At 39.9% G+C, this 22,952-nt stretch overlaps 1 protein-coding gene across 1 annotated transcript in view; it reads left to right on the forward strand.

Moving 5' to 3' along the window:
* The window catches only part of gabrb4 (gamma-aminobutyric acid type A receptor subunit beta4), a 111,607-nt gene extending 101,517 nt beyond the window's left edge, over positions 1-10,090 (forward strand). The window contains exons 8-10 of the mRNA XM_056446443.1: positions 3,494-3,750; positions 4,389-4,478; positions 6,104-10,090. Coding sequence (XP_056302418.1) covers positions 3,494-3,750; positions 4,389-4,478; positions 6,104-6,457 — 701 coding nt within the window. The 3' untranslated portion in view covers positions 6,458-10,090. The remainder of the gene's footprint in view (positions 1-3,493; positions 3,751-4,388; positions 4,479-6,103) is intronic.
* Positions 10,091-22,952: the final 12,862 nt, after the last annotated feature.

A 22,952-nucleotide genomic window follows, 5' to 3' on the forward strand; every position in this document is an offset into this window, starting at 1 on the left:
TACATTTTATTCAGCCACAAGATGGCGCCAAACAGTAAAAAAAAACTGTGACGAGACCAAAAAAGCATGCGTCTGTGAATGTGAACATATTCACTGACAGTCAAGATGATTCAAAGTACTAGGATAAGCTGGTGTTATTAATTTCAGTGGCTGTTATCTAGGGAACCAATCAGAATCCAGTATTTAAAATCTTAAACTAGAGCAAATTATTGATTATTCCACTTATTCCATGGTCATTTGCTATGGTATAAACCAGTAATTCCCAATTCTGTTCCTGAAGACACACCAACAGTCCACATTTTCAACCTCTCCCTAATCAAACACTATTAGAAGAGACTACAAAACCTGAAATTAATGGGTTGGATAAGGGAGATATCCAAAATATGTACTGTTGATGTGCCCCCAGGCACAGGGTTAAGAACGACCGGTAAAGACTCATTAAAACTAGATTAAACTAGCAATGCTCTTTGCAGTGCAGTATTTGACCAAATTGCTATGAGTTATGACATGTTCAATCACATTAGAGAGAGCGTGCACTTGAAAGAGATAATGCATGTGCATGTAAATGACACGGGCATATCTAATGGCTCATAGTAACATATGCTAGCTACCTCTTTGCAAATATTTTTGAGCATATTTGCAAGTAGAGTGATCATCGGTTCTTTGATTAAGAACACTTCGGCATCCTCGAGATTACACAGAGGAATGAAAGCTCGGGCAACTGAGTTAATATGGTTACTACTAATGTTTGAAAGTAGTGTTTGATTTATTTTGATTTAACAGCTAGAACTGCCAGTCTAGTCTACTTTTATACTTTAATAATTATTATGCTGCATTCCCACCAGATGCAGATGAAGCATCAAGCGCGAGTGATTTACAAATGATGCGATTCGCATGAATGAAGTGGTGCGAGTTGAGCGTTTAGCACGTTTGACGAGCTTAACGCACGTATCGCACAAATCACTGTAGTTGGAAAATCTGTTCAGCGAACTTTAACCACCACATTAGTGCCACGCTAACCAATCAGGAGCTTGCTCTTGTAGTGCCTGTTGTTGGTGTCCTGAGGGGAAATCCTCTTGCTGACAACAGACAACAGTTTATCAAATTGGGCTCGGCTCATTCCGAAGCACCACTGAAAGCCTCCATCATCCAGGTATAGTTTCTGGAGGAGTTGATGAACTTACAGAGCTGGGTTCACCTCAGAAATCAGGACCTAGTGAACTACGAAGGAATCTATAATGCACAGCTACTATCTTAAAGAGCCCATATTATACATCAAATAGGGTCATATTTAGGTTGTAAGGGTCTCCAACAACAGTCTAATATGCATGCAAGGTCAAAAAACACTTTGATGGTCTTATAATTTGCATTTATTTTTACCTAATTATCCCAACGACTCCCATATGAATCGTTCAGCGATTCATTTGTTCCCAAACCCCTCCTCAGCGCGAAGCTAATCTGCGCTGATTGGACCGATGACAGCCTGCTGCGATTGGTCGACAGTGACAGGCTTCAGCACGAGACAGAGTGAAATGCCCAGCTGGTAATCAACTATATAAAAGTAGTCACAGTGCACACGCGCTTCATAGTGTAAGGCTTTTTTCACACACACACACACACACACAACCCTCCTCAGAAGAACTGGGGGAAGCGACGCGAGTCTCTCTCTCTCTCTCTCTCTCTCTCTCTCTCTCTCTCTCTCTCTCACACACACACACACACACACACACACACAACGCTCCTCAGAAAAACTAGGGAAAGCGACGCGAGTCTCTCTCTCTCTCTCTCTCTCTCTCACACACACACACACACACACAACGCTCCTCAGAAGAACTAGGGAAAGCGACGCGAGTCTCTCTCTCTCTCTCTCCCTCTCTCACACACACACAACGCTCCTCAGAAGAACTAGGGAAAGCGACGCGAGTCTCTCTCTCTCTCTCCCTCTCTCACACACACACAACGCTCCTCAGAAAAACTAGGGAAAGCGACGCGAGTCTCTCTCTCTCTCTCTCTCACACACACACACACACACACAACGCTCCTCAGAACTAGGGAGATCGACACCTCTCCCGTCTCCTAGCTTACGATCGCCATAGCAACGACAAACGGCAGTGGAACGCGAGCTCACAAAAGCCTTTAACGTTAAATCCGTAAACAAAGCGGCACGCGTCGCGTTTTTAACGTGGCTTACATGTGATAAGAGAATATAAAGAGTAACCGCGTGTACTGTACCAGGTTAACAAGTAACAAAACACAATAAATACATAATTTGCAAGCTAGAGTAAACGAGGCAACAATTTTAATCGCACTTACTTACACTAGTGAATAAACCTCAACCACTGACTCTTCACAGTTTCATCTTTGGGTAGAGACTGTCAATATTATCCATCTGAGCACAGCGTGACTTCATTGGACCGGCGGCGTCTGTGTGTGTGTGTCTAGTGTTTTTTCTGTGTTAGTGGGCGGGGCCGCAGGTTTCAAATCTCCCTGGTTTGCGCGCGTAACTACTGGCGAGGCTTGTGTTTCGTGGCTGCGTCATCGCGAAACACCTAATGACTCGTTATCAAGACGACTCGTTTGAAGCACTATGAGTCGACTCTTTTATAGATGAATCAATAGTTTTAAACACTGTACACTTACAGATTTAAGCCTTAGCTGGATATTTCACTTCACTTAGAGCTGTGGTACACACTACATGGAAGGGCATTTTCAAAAACCCATAATATGGGCTCTTTAATAAAATTCATGTTAGCCATTGAGCATTGAAGCTGGAGTCACCGGGCAGAAAGAAGCCCTGTCCATGATGCAAATCAATTTATGATCCAATAATTATTATCCAATTTATGATTGACCAATCAGACCATCTCTAAGCCACTATAAATACCCTAAGTTCCATATAACAGCCATCTTCGTTTTGAAGAATCCCCTCTTCCATCCCTCCTCTTCCTTTCTTTGCTAGACGGGTGGCACGGTGACCCAGTGGTTAGCACTGTTGCCTCACAGCAAGAACATCACTGGTTCTAGTCCTTAGCAAGCCAGCTGATGTTTCTCTGCAGAGTTTACACATTCTCCTCATGCTCATGTGGGTTTCCCCCGGCTTCCTCCCACCGTCCAAAAACATGCAACTTAATTGACTAATTCAAATCAGCACCATAGACATGCACCAAGTAAGTAGTCATCTCTTAAGAGCAATCTCTATCTGTTCATTAGCTACTACAGCAGGGGAGTTCTCGAGATCTACCTGAGCTCAAATTCCCCTTTTGCCTTGCAAACGGGAGGGAAACCCGAGCTCGAGGATCTTATGAGCTCAGGGCTCTCTCCCGGGACAACATGCCAAACAAGCTTTATAATCAATCATCAGCTAAGTGTGAACTTTTGAGTTAATAAGATGTTCTTTAAGGGTTTTTGCATAACATCTTTTGAAGCCTTGAACCAAGTGATGGCAATGTGACATTTTCGATGATTCAAATAACTAACATATCTTTTTTCGCAGGTGTAACTACGGTGCTCACAATGACAACCATCAACACCCACCTGAGGGAGACCCTCCCAAAGATCCCCTATGTGAAAGCCATCGATGTCTACCTCATGGGCTGCTTCGTCTTTGTTTTCCTGGCCCTGCTCGAATATGCCTTTGTAAACTACGTGTTCTTTGGACGGGGACCACAGCAGCAGAAAAAGATCAACGAAAGGCTTAACAAAGCCAATAACGAGCGTCCCCGCTATGAAGAGAAGCGTCTGAGGGAACAGGTACGCGGGATCTCTCGTAAACCGTTTGTAACAGTTGACTCTTGTGCTAATTACAATTTCATTTAATTGAATTTAATAAGCATCGACAATGTTCATGCATGTCCAAATTAATTTGAATTCGCTTAATTTGTAAACAGAATAACTTTTGCCTGAATGAATCGCTTCACATCACTGCTAAAAACGAACATTCAATAGCCCATTAACCATTACTTTACTTAATCACTGACGTATTTCATTTGATGGAAGCTGCATTTCATTATTAAGAAGGGTTCCTCTTGCTTGGAATGTTACAAATTACATTGTCATTATCTTATTAGATTGTAGTCTGCTTTTCTGCCGCAGGCTTCTCTTCAGTCCAAGACCTGTAATGTACGATTCATTTCTTCCACCTAAAAAAAAATGGTGTCAGGCATTTTCATACTTGACAACTGTGTGGACCGAGATCGGATGGTAAAACGGATGTAATGAGAGTTTGATCGATTTAAAGCATTTGTGTCTGTCTTTTATGCCCGTTCTTTCTTATTCACCCTGGTGTTTATGCACTCTTATATTCTTCGAAAGTTGTTGCTTGATTGTCAGAGTTTATAAGTGGGCGTTTTAATGTTCTCTTCACTTTTTTTTTTCTTTCACATCGCAAGGACTCCATTTCAGCGCCGTTTCAAAGCAACACCCTCAGGTCATACACACAGCGAAGAAATCTGTATCTCGAGGAACAAAGAAAAGTCGGGGTACTTGCATTTAGAAATCTAATGGAGTGGAGACTTAGACTGAGAGCTTGATGACATACTGGGTAACACTTTACTTGAAGGGGTGTTCATAAGACTGTCAAGACAACCTTATAAACATGACATGAAACAAACATAAAGATTTTATGCATGCTTATGAACAATGCAAATGAGATTAAATTATCAAGACAGCAAGACTCGTCATAAATCTGTCATAAACATGATTGTCTTGAGGCTATTTTAATTAAGTCATAAATGTTTTTCTTATCACTTTCTAATGGAATAAACTGATTTTCATTTTTTATTATTAAAATAGTCAATACTCTATCAAATAACTTTTTAACTATTATTAATATTTAGTTAATGACATTTTAATGACAAATTCAGGCTGTACCACTATCAACCCAGGCTCATTCTGAGAACGTAGTCCCGGGGACGTTTCTGGAGACCGCGAAATACGTCCCGGCAGGTACGTATTTTTGCAGTTTTTGTTTTCGCGCATCCGCGAGAGGCCGCTGTGCGTGCTTATTCCCGCGCCGTTCTCGAGTAAACCCGCTAGAGGCCGCTGTCGAACGACCTTCCGCCTGTCTGCCTGGATGACAGAATGATTGACCGTGTGACCGGCCAATCGGCTGACCCACCCTCCTCCATCCCTAAACCCAACCAACGACGATTCACAAAAGCCGTCCAGAAAAAGAAAAGCCCTCGTCTGATTTTTACCACGTTTTCGGATTTTGACCACATTCTCACCCTGTGACGAACTTGTTCGCTTCATTTTTTGGATTTTGTTTTTGTTTTCTTACCTGATTTCTGGAACAGCTCTTCCCCGGACTCGAACCCGGTCGTCATCGTCGTGGTCAGCCCCTCTCTGCGTCTCGAGTCCGCCAGAGTACACGAAGAGCTAACCGGACAAACTGGTTGCAGCGGGAAAGCCCTCCACACGGAGGCGAGCGGTCGGCTGACCAGCCGGCAAGCGCCGAAAGGAACTGCGTCACACCGCCCCGCACCGTTCGCTTAAAAAAATTAATGCAGCCGTACGTACCCCCGGCTACGTATTTCGCGGTCTCCAGAAACGTCCACGGGACTACGTTCTCTGAATGAGCCTGGGTTGACCACTATAGTTGAGGTCAAGGCAAATATTAAAGATGCTGTTTTATAATTGATAACACAATTATAATAGCCTCATAACAATCATGTTTATGACAGGTTTATGACAAGTCATGTTGTCTTGATAATGTCAAGTCATCATGACAAATACATCCTAAACGATCTCACCTTTACATTTAAAATGACATAACTGAGCTAATGACACTTAATGAGTTGTCATAAGCATGAATAAAGTCTTGATATCCATGATGTGCCATGCCACGATTATAAAGGTTTCATGACAGTCTCATGAACACCCCCTTTAAGTAACGTGTTATCAAATATGCTCATTAGTCACTGTGTGTGTGTCAGCCATCGCATTCTGAATGAAGTCTTGTGAAGTTAAAGTTTGTTACAACTGTGGCATCCCATCGTCATTGCATCTGCATGAAAGGTTGCTGTTTGTGGCTGTTTATGACCGTCAATTTCCAGTGACTCCTTGTGACCCCCGTGTCTCTCTCTGTTTTGTTATTATCCCCAAGGTGGACGCTTACGGAAACATTCTTCTCACCACACTGGAGATGAACAATGAGGTGATGCCGTCCGACGTGGGCAGCAGCGTCAGTGACTCACGGAACTCCGTCATGTCCTTTGACAGCTCCGGAGTGCAGTTCCGCAAGCCCATGGGTTCAAGGGATGGGTTCAGCCACCACTCGTTGGACCGCAGTGCCATGCGCAGTCGTGCCAACTGCCGGCTAAGGAGGCGCTCGTCCAAGCTGAAGCTCAAAATTCCCAACTTGACGGATGTTAGCACCATTGACAAGTGGTCCCGGATCATTTTTCCTATCACTTTTGGATTCTTCAACCTTATCTATTGGTTGTATTATGTGAATTGATACGCGTTCCCTTAGGAAACATGGGCCATATTTTGAGAGCACATTAAATTGGCTTTGATACAATTGGTAAATATGTGTACACATATATGAAAAGTTGATACATATGTATATGCATATTTCTATATATTATATTTCTATATACACACACACATGCGTGTGTAAAACCTAAAGGACTTTTCTGATGTAAAAAACAAACAAAAAAACAAATATTATATAGAATGACTTGAATGTTTAAGAATAATACAAGAGAAACATTTCAAGTTTTTGAATTTCTTTTCCTTCTGAAACAAATGACAAATAGCAAGCACCAGTCCCCCGTTCGAGGGTGCGGAACTGAAGAACTGCATGATATTTTTGCTAAAAGAAAAGATCGCAAGAGAAAAAGGCCACATCTGAACGTCTCATCTGCTTTTTACTGAAACTGTTATCTCAACCGCAGCTCATGAAATCAGACGTGGCTTGTGCATTTTGGGGCGTCAGCAGAGCAGGACCCTAAACCCGATCCCTCGCTTTCCCCCAGACCCATGGAAGAGACTCACGGAATCGTGCGTTTCTACACTGTACAGCAACCTCTTTTGGAATTAAGTGTCATTCCTTGATTTTGCAAGTGACAAAGCGTTCTCTTTATCGGACCTCAGCTCTGGTCAATGGTTTACACTGGACGGCCATCTTGAGTTTTAACCAATGCACCCTGCCCAGAGTCAGTACGTTTCATTTTCTCTCTTCCCTTTTGGCAGATTCTCTTTTCTTTTGATTGTGGGCTAAAGATATAATCGTATTTCTGAAGGGCGTCACTTAAACATGTTCTAGAGGTAGTTCATTAATAGATAATAAGCCACTGGTATGCTTCATTCATTGGGAATTTAAGAAAATGGGGGAGGGGGGAGAAGAATACATTTATTCATTCATTCATTGGGTAGCCTTATTGACATGGTCAGGTAGTATTGTTGTTCTTTCTTTACTCTTGTTCCTAGTGCATTTTCATCTGTTCTATTGATACAGTATTCATAAACATCTTGTGAAGATTTATGTTGTTCGGATTGGAGAGGACCCCTTAGTGAGCTGTAACGTTTCTTTAGATCTCGGATTTGAAGTTAGTCCATCAACTATGTGAAAACTGTACAAAATAAGGAAAGAAGAGATTACTGTGTATTCGAGGGGATGTGACCATGTTTTTTTGATCTGTTACATGTTTAAGTCGACCACTCTGACCATAGTGTGATCTGATATTGTACATATTGAGTCATTGTAGTGATCCATCCCGAGAATGATATACGCTGATCTTTTTCGTTTCTCTAAAATGTGCCTGTCTGAAACCTGAAGGATGTGTCCTCAGTTCATCAATCAGTGAAAGAGGGCCGAACGACCCTTGATCTTTGACCTTTCACTTTAAGCACTGCAGACCCACCCACAGCTCTGACGTTCTGCATCTTGGGATTGAATCTCAAAGATGAATGACATCAGCATAATCAGGAAAAAGAAAACAACAACAAAAAAAACAAGCTTCTGAGTCTTTTCGGGGCAAAATGACATGTACGATAAAAGCCATGAACTGAAGTGACAACCAAAAAGGCCTATAATCCATTTTTCTTTTTAGCATTTGCCTCTGATTCACCTTTGCTCAAGGGGCTTCGCCTCATTATAATTTACCTCGGCTTCACTGAGGTGACCTCCAGGTGACCACACACTCCCGCTCAAATCCATTTATCAATTCATCTACATGCATATTCATTCCGGTAGTCGCTAGATGTCTCAATGCTCAGTATAGCTTGGCTGAGTAGACGCAACCCAACAGATGCTTGTTGGATCAGTTCTCGAGAATGTGCATGAGAACTGAGTTGCTGAAAAACTGGGCAAAGAGACATTTAAAAGCGAGGAGGTCCGTCCGGCGATGTTTGGGAAACTCGAGAGCCCTGGACTAGTTTGAGTCCCCTGGGGATGATGATCTGAGCAGGCCTCAGACCTCAGAGCTCAGCGGAGTCCCTTGGCTCTCGAACCCCTACCAGACCTCTGACACTTGCAAAAGTGTGAACCAACCACCAAATCTCCAACAGAGATCACTCATTTCATTAAGAAAACAACCGAATCAGGGATAACTGAAGGGACAGGATTTACCTCAAAGTACTTCCGAGGTCCAGTGTTAATTGTCAGCAGATGACGACAGAAGCATGTTGGAGGGGGATATCCATTTGTTGTGTTATTATTTGTTATTTTCCACACTTGTGCAAGGGAGCAAGTTCTCTCAAGTGCAAAGTGAGACATGCACAGTGTAGCAGTTAAGTTATGCGCAAATCTGCACTAAACGTGGACGGAGGTCCGAGTGATCTTCATGAGTAACCCTAATTATTGTGAGTGTTATGGGGTGCCTTGACTAGTTACAAGTCCCAGTAGGCATTCAAGATGCTGCAATGCTTTGCCGTTAAAAGGTTAAAAGCAGAGTAGTTAGTTACTAATTTAATCTATAATGTTTAGACATGAATTTAATAGGTAGACCAGATCTTTTACGCAACACTATCAATCCATCTCCACTAGTGCAGTCTTAGCAAGGTATGACAAAAATTGAAAATGTCAACAATTGCCAACAAATTGTATTTAAAGGGAACCTGATCAGTTAGGTTACGCATTTTATTTCTTGAATTCCAAATAAGATAGGGCCATATGCATTTGGAGAAAGTGGCAAGACTAGGCAGCATGTACTTTTAAGTGTAAGGTAATCTGAGTGCCTGCCACTGATAACTGGCAGGACTGCACATTTGATATATTTTTGCATCTGATTTTTCAGTTATCGAACCATAACCTGAGGTTGAGCATTTAATCCATGAGAATAATTAACAATGGTTAGAAACAGTTAGGACAAGAGGTGTCATAGTTATATGCATGTAAGTTTACCCCCCAGTTACTTCATAGACAGACTTGCTGGCACTATGCAGTTTGTCTCACCAATGGTCAGTTTAACATAGTACAGGGTAACCTAAACCACTGTTGGTCCATGCGTACTGACCAATCCCAATAGGCAAGGATTCAACACTTTTCGACAAAGTAGGCATCAGCAACATGTTAACGCAGCCATACTGTGCCACTGAGACATGCTGGATGTGGATACTGTGTCGACCATCAACATGTTCTTGTAGCACCAGCACTCTGTTTATTCACAGTGAGCTTTCACCTCGAACAGATTTTAGCTAAGATTCTGGTTGGTGGGCATTTGCCCTTGCAAGATTTGCCTTAACAAGATCACTAAGCATTTTCATGAACTATATCTGAGCAATACAATGCAACAAAGTTCACGAGAGAGTGAATCTCTTTCAACTCAATTCAAGCCTTAAACATGGTTATAGAGCATTATAATTTGATCATTGGACATTCGGGTATGATTGAGTTATCAGTTCTAGGTCCCTTAAAGAAAATATAGTGACAAATTGGTTCTCAAATGTCTCTCTCAAGTATCTGGTAATGTTTCCACTACTTACTTTCAGAACCACAAAGTGCACAACAAAATATTTACAGGTTAAAGGTGCAATAGGAGATCTTGGAAAATGCTAATGTTAGCCTATGTTGAACCCTGAAAATCTCCACTCTACATGAATGCGCACTAAACCACATCACTGCAATACATCATGTAAGATTCACCAGAGAAAATCCTTACAGTTAGAAAGTACAGTTAGTAATTACAAAGCCAAACTTAAAAAAAAAAAAAAGGTATGTTGTTGATGTTTGCCCGCTACTCTCTCCCTGAACTGCGTCCATAAATGCGCCTTTCTGTGCAAACAGGATGCTAAGAGGTATGAAATTACATATTTTGACGGGCAGGTACATTAGGACAGCCTCTCGTTATGTTCGGATGAAACATTTTGATTGGACGAAATTTTCTTGGTCCTTCGTCTTCCATGGGACATTTAAAAACATATAAATAAATTTGCATTAAATCAGAATGTGAATAGACGTTTAACCAGCATAACAAAAATTGTTTCTGTGGACAAATCACCTGTTGCACCTTTAAGGATTCTGTTTTTGTTTTTTTCGATATTCAGACCTGGTGCTAAAGTCTAAAGGCCCGTGCACACCAAGACGTTTTTTTGCTTGCGTTTTCCATTGACGTTTAACGCCTCATGACTAAATAAAGGGCGCCAGTGTGATCGTGCACATCAACGTGCAAAATGGCAGGCTTAAAAGCGCCATTTTTTTCTCCTCCAATCAGATTGGCGCTTTTGTTCACGTGCAAGGAGCTGCTGAAGTTACAGTAAACAGCACTTGGAGGCGATCAAGCGCAAAACTGTCAATGCGAGCGCACATTGAAGAAGATACCCAGAGGCGATATGAACGTGGAGCTGCTTATTGCACTGGTGAACAATAATCATTTCTTCATCGCTAGAGCTGGAGCTGCTACTTGAACCAATCATGCTTGTTCGAGTCACCAGTAAGCCTGTGAACTTCCTCTCTTCCTCTTCTTCTGTGTTATAAGCAGGGTGTCAGAAGTTGTGTAGCGCCAACTAACGTCAAGGAGTGATTTTGCATACTCTTCTGCTTGACGCCAGTGAAAATCGCTTGGGTTTGAATGCGGAAAAATGTCTCGTAAAGCGCCGACAATAAACGCAAACGAAAAGCGTCCCAGTGTGTACGAGCCTTAAAGTGAACGATGGGATCAACTTGTTACACCTAAAATGATTAATTTGAACTGAAAATTGAAGTTGAAGAAAACATTTTCGGGGGTGTAAAGCTGGGTTCACTGCACCTGAGAAACACTCATCTGCAGCTAGATTACTCTCAGGATGTTTTTCCGTTTTCAGCTATTTTTTCGCTCGAAAATTTTTTTTTGCTAGCATGGAATACGGAATAAGGCAAATTTCACATGTTCACAGCAAAAATGTTCTGCATTACACATTATTTGTGACATTATTTGTGACATTATTTACCTTTATTTGTGCATTTGCGTTGACTTTGTTTTGTAATCTACTCTCAAAAATACCTACATTCGCATTTGGTGTGAACCCAGCGTAACAAGTTGACCATTTAAGTTTTCATTTTATTTTTTACAGTTCAAAGTTACAACTTTCTCTTAATTGCATCATCACATATCTCAAATTACTGATAATTTAATGACGTTTTATCCTAATTGCAAATGTAATTTAAAACTATGATAATAGCTAATCCTTTTAAATTGATTTCAGCATTGTATCAATATTATTTGGTTCTGGGTTTTGTGTGTGGAAACATAGCTAGTAAAAAAATCTAAAGATTCCTTTGATATTAATGATCTATTTGAAAACAATCTAGTTTTAAGGGATTCGATTTCAAGTAGCAGTCCAATAAAAAAATGGAGAGTTGACACACACCTCAACTGCAGATTTCTTGACAGATTGACCATCGATTGAACATCGAATAAGTTAAATCTATAATGGCACAAGTTGCTGTTCTACAATCTCAGCTATCACAGCCTGATCTCACGAGAAAACGCAAGTATTTTACGTTTTGTCAGTTTAGTGGCTAATTCGTACGAGTTCAGTCGTACGAAATTGTACGATTTTAAAAAGGAGGTGTGGCACCTAACCCCGCCCCTAAACCCAACCGTCATTGGGGGATGAGCAAATCGTACTAAATTGTACGAATTAGATCGTACGAATTAATACGAATTAGCCACTAAATCAAAAAGTTACGAATTGGCATGAGATTGTGTTGGCTATCAGGGTAATCATACACTCTCACATACAGTACATTACATCTCACTACCTGAGGGGAATTGATCCATGAAAGGAATCATACCAGCATTTAAGTGTAAGGTTTATGGTTTCACCATAGCTCTAAGAAAGATACGACGCATTATTGTTTAAACCAATTTGCCAGTTTACAAGGGTCATTTGGCCAAAACATTAAATGTAGCAGCACTGAGTTGAAAGCGTGATGGTAGTTGACTCATGGCGATCCATGTTAGCTTTTCTTTCTTATTAAAGCCGTTTCAAAATCACTGCACGATTAGCTATCCTGTACTCATACAACTTTCGTTGCGTCTTTTGTTGTGTATGTGACTTGTACGAAATCAGTCAATCTTGATGGAGAATCAGTCTGTGTTCAAAAGAGTGAACAAAATTGCTGCTAATTACCTCTTTTAGCTAGTGACGGTCAGGACTGTGTCTAGTTTGTGACCACATACATCATTTCTAGTCATTCTTTGCCACCTTAAAACTGTGCTTGAATAGAAATGGGCCCTCCTTGTCTATATTTGTGACGGCTAATCTTGCACACTCTCTAAAGACCAGTGGCTCAGCCAGAAACACTGTTGCAACACAAAAACGGCAGACTCCATCTATTATGATGGACGTCATTGAGGAGATACTGGAAATGTAGGACAGGCAAGAGACTTAGAATGGCGAAAGGTAGCAAAACTCTTGCGCTCTGTTGGGATTGTAGGCCTTTTATGGAGAATGTGACATATTGTGATACTCAAGTATGATTTCTTCTGTGTCTTTTGGTTTAGGAGACGCATTATTCTTTTGCCTTGCACTTTGCTTCGGTTTCCGATGAATCAATTGTTTATGTTTTTGCACAACTTTTTGGCGGGAGGGTACGGCAGAACTCAATGCGTTCTGATGACAACGGAGGACATTATTATCTACGCACTTCACACCAATCACCCCATACGCTCACATTTTCACACCATCAACATTACTCGACGATTCATCGTATAGCTTTTACTCGAGTACACTGTTTTTCGTCTTTTGCTACATCCACCCATGAAGCAGGAGAAAAGGAAGTACAAAAACTGTTGAACTGATTTTAATGTGAATTTTTTCTTGCCTCTTGTGTATATGTGTAATTACATGTGAATTGTATTGTAAATATGATATCTTTCACTTATATTTCTTAATGCATGAACAAAACAGGGCAGTTGGTAATAACAGCTAGCCTCAATGCTACTGGCATGGACAGCTTTTGCAGCACCGGCATAACTTCTGCAAACGAAACCTATCTCTGAAGAAAAAAAAACTGAAAAAAAAGGATGATCACACACACAAAAAAAAAGATACCGGTTTTGTTTTGCATGTCCTAAGTTTCGGAAAGGTTTATTTTCATAATTTCTTTTCTAAAACTGGCCATTCGTATCGCCCTCACGTACAACAATAGGACGCTTTTCGCTTCCTCTTGTAAACAGAGATTAAAAATACGAAGTATATCGGAAAAGGAGAGATATATACGAGGAAAATGATTCATGGAATCACCATTTTAAAAACAAATGCGAGAAAGGTTATGCGCATTTTTATTTTCTCTCGCTTTTTTATACGCTGTATCACATACAGTTGAGAGTAGACAGACGCACCTATTAAGCCATTAGTTTAAAGTAGACTAGACCCGCTTACATCTCGCCCAACAAAACAGCAAGTTTCATGCCATGAGAATGCACGACTGGCAGAGCAGATTCTCCTAGTTTGCTTAAATGTACGGGCCAGTGACTTTGCTGTGCTGGTTTTTATTTTCCGTTTCGCACCAGAATACCGCTACTGATAATAGCGAGTTATAACACATAAACACAGCACACATAAGCGAAGTACTAACCTGAAGTTAAGAAAAAAAAAGAGTTTAAAATTAAGGGCAAATATCTAGGGCAAACACTTCATTCCTGATTTGAGAATTCAATCGCTATTCGGTACTGTTTTGTTTCATTTCTAGTTGCCTGTATTTGTTGTATTCTTTAAATGAATTGTTAACTCCTATTGTTGATGTTTTCTCATAGAAAGGAAATATATTTCTACTTTACATCCTGCCCTGAAAGTAAAATGCATTCTGTTCTCGATTTCTTTCATTTGTTTGTGTTGTACTGGTTTGGTTCTCATTGAGCTCTTGGTTTGATTCTGCTGAACTATCGAGGTGTGATGATTTTTGACGATCCGTTTGGGGGTATGATTTATTTGTCTTCATGAAATCAACATTTGTAAAGTAAAAGGTTGTATTTTATGATTCATTTCTTTTTATTTATTTATTTTTTTTTATCTTTTTCTTTCTTTTCTTTTTGTCAGTGCCAATTAATGTAATGGTGTCGGTCAGCTTTTCTAGGTGTTTGAGCAAAATGTGTTTTTTACTAATACAAGATGTTACAGTATGTGGTACAAAAAAAAGGGTTATAAGTAACCAACTGACTTTTTACAAATAAAGGCTTATACAGTAAAGAACGACAACGCCAAAGTCTTTTCGTTTGCCATTTGTGGACTAATAGTTACATATCATTCCCTGTAGCGCTTTAAGAACTCATTAGGCCCCAAATGGTAAATCGTTCAGTTCTGCAGATTTTCACCTTGTCATTTTCCTTTATTTCTGTTGTTTAAAAAGGGCTGCGGAGGAAACAAGAATGATCTCTGGATATTATTTAAAGGGCAAGCTAAGATTGACACCAGTCAAGGCCATAGCACTGTCTAGAACAGGCATGGGCAAACTCGATCCTCGAGGGCCGGTGTCCCTGCAGAGTTTTGCTCCAACACTAATCAAACACACCTGAACACCCTAATTAGTGTCTTCAAGATCACTAGAAAGCTACGGGCAGGTTTGTTTGATTAGGGTTGGAGCAAAACTATGCAGGGACACCGGCCCTCCAGGATCAAGTTTGCCCATCCCTGGTCTAGAATAATGAGTTTGACATGGACTCTAATCGCGAAACATTACTAAAGGTATACCTCCCGTTTAGCTCTTGGTCCTTTAACAGAATCATTGCTGGAAAAGTGTCCTTGCATGTTTTGTATTGTAAAAACTTTTTTTAAAGTATATTAAGTGGTTAGATGCAAAAACCTCTAAATTCCATCTGAAATTTTCCTCTAAAATGAGCATTTTTATCAGGCTCCTGTGTGTATGTTCAATAATATCACTTTCATGCCAAAAAATAAGTCCTTTTCCTGGTCTTTAAAGTGAAACATCTCAACATAAACAAAGGAGGCTGAGAAAAATCATCATTTTCGATGGAAATTTAAGATCTGAACATCTGAACTCTTCATATATATACATATGACACACACACAGAGCACGTAAAATACATATTAAATACTATTTTTCAAAGAAAACTACACTAATTGGCTTAGAATTTAAGTTATGTCTAATAAAATTAAATCATACAGGGAAAAAGTATTGAACACATGAAGAAAGCAAGGTGTAAGTTGGCATGGAACGCCCAGACAGTAGCTGAAATCTCTCATTACTTTTCAGCTTCACTCTCAACACCCACTGTACACTACAAGATGATAAAGATGAAACTAAAATTGACATTTCAGCAAGACAATGATCTCAAACACAGCCAAACAAACTCACGAATTGTTTCAGAAAAGAAAATTGTCTGTAAGAAAATCTGTAGAAAATAAGAAATAACGATCAGACTTGATAGACGAGACTCACAGAAATGTTAAGATTTTTAGACTGTCTGAGGGGAAAAAATCATACCCGAGCAAAGCATGCCTCTCCATTCTCCATTCAAGAGGCATCTTGAAGCTGTCTTTACCAAAAAAAGTCCTTTATACTACAAGTTAAATACATTTCAGATCTTCAGTACTTTCTTTGCGTGTCATTTTACTATTATTACACCACACATTTTTTTTTTTACCAAAATCTGGTACAATTTCATGTCGACATCTCCTTTAGAAATGCATTTACCATGCAGGAACAATCATCTCACATAACAAACTGATTTTAAAAATGACATCAGCTCAAAAAAATATTTGATTTGACATCCTGATCTTGAGAACGTACATTTTTCTGAAGGTTAAGCACCTTCACTGCTGTTTGTTGCGAGTTTCAGGCCCTGTTTTATGCTCTATTCATGGAAAGTGCCAGTTGGCATTACGGGGGATTCTCTGAAACGGTCCACACATGCCAGTACTGCTTCACCTCAAAGACACCGACTACATGCAGAGGATTTTATTCCACAGGGGGACATTTCCCATTCTGCCCCCGAGCAGAACACGGTTTCACCCTATCCCATTGTTTTCTTATAGGGCAGGTTGTGTGCATGGCATGAATGAAGGAAAACAACAAAAGCTACGTTTGCAACTATATATTTTTGTTCGTGTTGTATTATCGCGTTAAAAATAGTCTGATGGAAACATTAAGATACACATAAATGTTAAAAAATATGCAGAACTGTGAACTGTGCACAACTTTATTCATTCATTCTTTCATTTTCTTTCAGCTTAGTCCCTTTATTAATCAGGGTTCGCCACAGCGGAAGGAACCGCCAACTTATCCAGCTTAAGTTTTACACAGCGGATGCCCTTCCAGCTGCAACCCAGTACTGGGAAACATCCATACACACTCATTTACACACATACACTATGGACAATTTAGTTTATTCAATTCACCTGTACTGTATCTTATTGGACTGTGGGGGAAACCGGAGCACCCGCAGGAAAGCTACATCAACACAGGGAGAACCGCACCAGCCACATTTTAACTAGTTAACTATATCGCTTCATAACGAAACTACATATCAAATCTTTTTTTAAATCGATATTGACGATGGTGTTCGATCAATAAATATTGATCCCAATTTTATCGCCCAGCCCTATGTACATTTATAAACTGTAAAAATCGAGCTGCGCGTTTAATTTAATGAAATTAGTTCATTTGACTCACGTTTTCTTAAACTTCATAGAAACAAGTCACATCAACTCAAAATCTGATTTGAAACCTAAACTGAATGAGTTCAACTAACCATGCAGATTTCTAGTTCCCAGCATGCTTTGTGTCAGACTGAAAAATTAATGTAAAACTTAAGTCTTATTGTGTATTTTTTTGAGCATTAAATATTAGCGGTGTCAAAATTATTAGTTTTTTCAATGCAACGCGATGCAGATGCAAACAATTCGGTATCGGTTCAGTAATAATAATAACCGGTTATTATGCACTGAAATCATTTATCACATACGAGTTATATGGCAGCAGCTTACTATGGCGAGGGAGGAGACCTCGAGTAAATAAAACGCTCCAACTGCTTAAAAAGCAGATAACTGTGCACAATTCACTGCTTGTGAGTTTGCTGGACAGTATTTCACTGACAGGGAAGTACATCCGAACCTAGCTAGGAACAAATGAAAGCTGTAAATTATTTCTCTTTGACCTTCTAGCGTGGTTGTGAGGTAACGTTTTCCTCTCTCGGCTGTTACAACAATTACTTGTGGATCCAGACTCGAGTATGTCTGCGGGGTGAGTTTTCTCCATCACGTTGCCATCTATAATGGGTCAGCTGACCGCCGTGATCGTTTTACATCAGTGTCCGTGTCACTGTTTGCTGAACAGCGCCAGTTAGAGCCAATCGCAGCCTTTTCTGTTGAGCGCGTGTTCAATCATAGGCATTTAGGAACTCGCTCATTGCTCAAAAAGCAAGCAGGATGATATTTACATTAGTATATTTGCTTTAAATGCTCATGTTGTTCTGTGCATGTACTTTAAGAGTGTGTGTTTTTTTTTTGAGCAGGTAAAATTAAAGGTACGGTACATATATCTGACTGTATTAAAGTACAAAATTGTATTACAAATAATATATAAATATTAAGATATTTAGACATTTTAATACAAGAATTATTGTGTTGCCAAGTAAAATATCAAATTGTTTATGGAAAGCATCGTGATGAGATATCGAATTGAACCAAATCAATGGCATGATAATTGTAACTTAACCGTGAGACCAGTGTAAGTTCACACCCCTATTGGATATTCCAGTTTTGTGCATAAATCTAATTGGCATCTTTAAATGGAAACATAGCTACTGACTGCTTCCATATACTGTACTGTGGTTAACCAAAGGCGCATTATGGGAGACACAGAAAAAGAAAGATCCTATAGAGAATCATGAGGGAAAAACACAGAGCTGTTGTTTCTGCACTCCATCTTGCCTTAGTAAACTTTGAAAATGTTCCCAGCGGAGGAGAGGCACTTTACGGGGGCCGGGAGTGCAGGGATCTGCAGGGAAGAAGGGAGCGGAGCACTGAACTAGATCAGCCAAATGTGCCGGCCATTTCCTTGTTCTATTGTCAGCACTCCATAAAAAAACATCAAATATTGAGAGGGTGCATTAACATGGGCCGGGAACTGATGGCTGCTCCGGTGAGGGGTAAAGAAAAACAGATGGAAACAGTCAAAGAGGTGGAGAACGGCATCTCCGACAGTTTTCACCAGCTCAAAAAGCAGAGGGTTGTCAAAACAAGTAGAAATACTGCTAAATGGATTATTTACTATGGACGATTTTCACAAGACGTTGATCGCACGTTTATCGGTCATCAGTATCTAAATTCCCTGAAAGTTTTTAACATCTTCATTCATTAATTTTCCTTCGGCTTAGTCCCTTATTTTTCAGGGGTCGCCACAGCGGAATGAACCGACAACTATTCCAGTTTTACACAGCAGATGCCTTTCCAGCCGCAACCCAGTACTGGGAAACACCCATACACTCTCACCAAACACCATTCACACACACACACTCATAAACTACGGCCAATTTAGTCCATCCAATTCACCTATAGTGCATGTGTTTGGACTGTAGGGGAAACCGAAGCACCCGGAGGAAACCCACACCACACAGTAATGCCAAATGGCCCAGCCAGGACTCAAAACCATGACCTTCTTACAGTGATGCAACAGTGCTAACCACTGAGCCACCGCGCCACCCCGTTTTTAACAACATGGTTTGTAAAAATAAATGTGTACATTTATACACTGTAAAATCGAGCAGTGCATTTAATTCAACGAAATGAGTTCATCTGACTTAGGTTTTTGAATGAAAGTTAATTGAACTTAATAGAAACAAGTCTACTAAATCTGAATGGCACTTTTGATCAACTATATTATAAAAATGTTTGGTATTTTTATTTTTGGATCACAGTCGAAAGGTGTATATTCCATACAAAGTATGAAGCTGATCGGTCCAGTTCTGGTCACGTGACAAGCATTGCGGCACACTATTTCTACTAGGTACACCTGGAAGTCGTGAGCGTGTCGCGTTGCTCCAAATATATGCGCGCCTCCATTAAAAAATAACAAACTTGCGCATGTAAAAGACGCGATATACGAACATCCCTTACTTATTAGCCTTAGCCATAGTTAACCCAGTATGCGTGCATATTAGTTTAGCGGCAGCAGTTTGTTCCATGGAGAAACATGTAGAGAAGCCTTTACGATTAATTAACTATGACGAATTAAAGCGCGGTTAATAGTGAAATCAGTTAATCATTACATCCCTAATTACTAACACCTTGCATAAATGATAATTCAGTTTTTTATATAATTTAATGTAATTAATGTTATAATACAAAGTATATCTTCATAAATGTGCATACATTTTTAACACCTAAATATTCAAACGTTTCAAGTATTTAAGGCGCCTGATTATTGTTATTATTGTTAATATTGTTGCATTTTCTCTGCAGGAGATTTATGAATATATGTACTGTAGGTCTACATCTCACTCAAATGCATTGCAAAGACTGCAGCTAGTTTTAAACATGTTTTCCACCAAATAGTTTTTCTGTAATTGGTGTGTGTTTCCCAGCCTGGCTGCAGCTGGAAGGGCGTCCGCGGCGTAAAACATAAGCCGGAATAGTTGGCGGTTTATTCAGCTGTGGTGACCCCTGATAAATAAGGGACTAAGCCGAAGGAAAATGAATGAATGAATAATTGGTGTTTGACAAACTTCCATCAATTAATATTCATATTCTAACAAAAAACTCAATGGAAAACTCTTAAAAATTGAGTCTGGTGTATTGTTAAAGTGATCATTTACACAAAAGAGCATCTTCTGTTAATTTACTCACCCACAAGTCATCCACGGTTTCTTAAAGCCGCCAGATACCAGATTTTGGTAAACAAAAAAATGTGTGGTGTAATAATAGTAAAATGACACGCAAAGAAAGTACTGAAGATCTGAAATGTATTTGTCCACTAGAGGGCGTGTTTTCACAACAAACAAACGCATTGTTTGATTACAGGATGACTGCGTGTGGAATCATGGGAGTTGTAGTCTTCATCATCCAACAGGACTCCTGCAGAAATCATGTTGATAAGTAATGTATTCAGCACTTATTATTATTATTGTCAAGGGTGTGTAACATCGTTCACTTGTTAAAATTGATTATGTGAACAAATTCGATAATGTAAGAGGGTTTTTTTTTTATTTTAATGTAAAGATCTTTGAGCCTTTATTAGGATGGAAAACTGCAAAAAAAAAGCCCAAATTTGATAAACACCTGTGGCTCCTGACGATACATTGAGGTCCTAAGGCTGGGTTATACTTCTGCGTCGAGTGATCGAAGTGACCCACAGCGCATGCCTTTTCTTGCTCTGCAGTAACACTTCTGAAATGCTAGATGGCAGTAGATTTGTATGTTCCTCTGTATCGAGTTTCTTTCCGTTTGTTTTGTATTTTCCCTGCTACCTTATCATACAAATAGCTAAAACTCGCTTATTCAGAGGCGGGAACAAGTGGAAGTGCGACGACTTTAATCATAAGGTAAACACAAAGCAAAAGTCTCCATCTGGAGCTTCTTCACAGGACTCGACACTTGTAAACACTCGTTCCATCGGGCTCATGGATCTTAGCACCGCCCACACTCGTCACCGATACCAATCCGACCAATCATAGAGCTTGAGTTACTTTATTGCAACGTGTAGTTACATATTTTGAGAGGTGCGTGTCGGTCGGCGTCGGTGTCAGCCACAGGGTTATGGGACCATGCGAATGCTGCGCCATACCATATGCATGCACTGGATGCAAAAGCATAAATCAGCCTTTATGATGCTAAATAATCAGAATTTGCAACGTTTTAGGTGTTAAACCTCCATTTTGGAGTATTAATTGCATTGTGTTTTAGTGTTTAAACAGAAATGACTGTAAAATTTGAAATAAATAACATCCTGAAAGTCAGTACGCTCTTTGTTTTTCTACATATTCTCATCTTCACATTACCACTTGATTCAAGCCAAGTGAACAGCCAAATATCTGATATACAGTTGATGTCTTTTGGACTTATAAATAGATTGGCAAAGTCATCCGGGGGAATAAAAACGGCTCACTTGAGGCCAAAAAAAAGCTTTCATAATACGTTTATTTATAGAAGGAGTGCAGCAGGAGATATTACCCTGAAACTTAACAGCAGATGGAGGAATCCCTGTTGAAAAAACTACACTATTGACATGGGGAATCTCTTATGTAAGATGCTAATCTAATTAATGGCCCACACATCCTCTTGTGACATAATGACCGATGATTTAGTTCTTCAGATGTGTGTCTGAACTACAGTAAAAGTTGCTGCAAAGTTATTCAAATTTATTATGGTGCCTTTCACAAAACGCATTGCCTCCAAGCAGATTTACAGAAAATTAAGATGTTAATCTTCATAATGTCACGCCTCATAGAGCTGGGAGGTAATACAGTTGCACTTCTTTGTACAGTATGTGTACTTACAATGTACTCGAATATCTAAGTAATGGATTATATAGGGTAACTACAAGAGCTAAGGTTAGGGTCAGGGGAAGGTTTAGCCATTGAACCCAGAAATTAAGCCCCAGTTTATGTAACAACTATGATAAGTGCACGGCAAACAAGTTGAAATTTAACAGTGCAGTATATTATAGTATACAGGGCAGCATGGTTAGCACTGTAGCCTCACAGCAATAAGGTTCCTAGTTCGAGCCCTGACCAGGCCAATGGGCATTTCTGTGTGGATGTTGCATGTTCTTCCTGTGGGTTTCCTCCGGGTGCTCCGGTTTCCCCCACAGTCCAAACACAAGTGCTATAAGTGAATTGAATTAACTAAATTGGCCGTAGCGTATGAAAGTGTGTGTGTGAATGAGTGTGTATGGGTGTGTATGGGTGTTTCCAGTACTGGGTTGTCCACTGTGTAAAACGTATGCTGGAATAGTTGGTGGTTCATTCTGCTGTGGTGACCCCTGATATATAAGGGACTAAGCCGAAGGAAAATGAATTAATTATAGCATACAATAACATAAATATTATTATTAGCAGTAGTATTTGTACTAGTATTATTACTAGTATTATTTCCAGTCAAAAGGTAAAAAAAATACAGTAAATACATGTAAATTAAGGCTTGCTCCATGTAAAATACTCCCCACCTCTGCCTTCAATTCTCCAAAACTCCATAATCACACAATGCACACAGTTCACTTCGGTGTTTAGCAGAAATGAACACTGTAGGCAGTAAAACAGCAACAGCTTTCCTTCTTTTCGCACAAATTATGATTAAGGGGCAGATTGATGAATAAAGATTTGTTTTGCACGGTCGCTCGCACAGCGCTGCGTTATGAACTCAAAATATTTAAACCGATGTGCATAATTTATGAACTAATACAATTTGATGTTTTCATCAGATAAGCCTGAGCAGCTCCATATGCGCATGTCTTTCCTAATCTAATGAAGCTTCTGCGGCTCATCTTGAACAGCGCTGAACCACGCAATACTGTGACTTTTGCTTTACTAAAGCACATGGGAGATGTTTAGCTGACACCCTGGTCTCTC

Source organism: Danio aesculapii, chromosome 21 (assembly GCF_903798145.1).
Source record: "Danio aesculapii chromosome 21, fDanAes4.1, whole genome shotgun sequence".
NCBI lineage: Eukaryota > Metazoa > Chordata > Actinopteri > Cypriniformes > Danionidae > Danio > Danio aesculapii.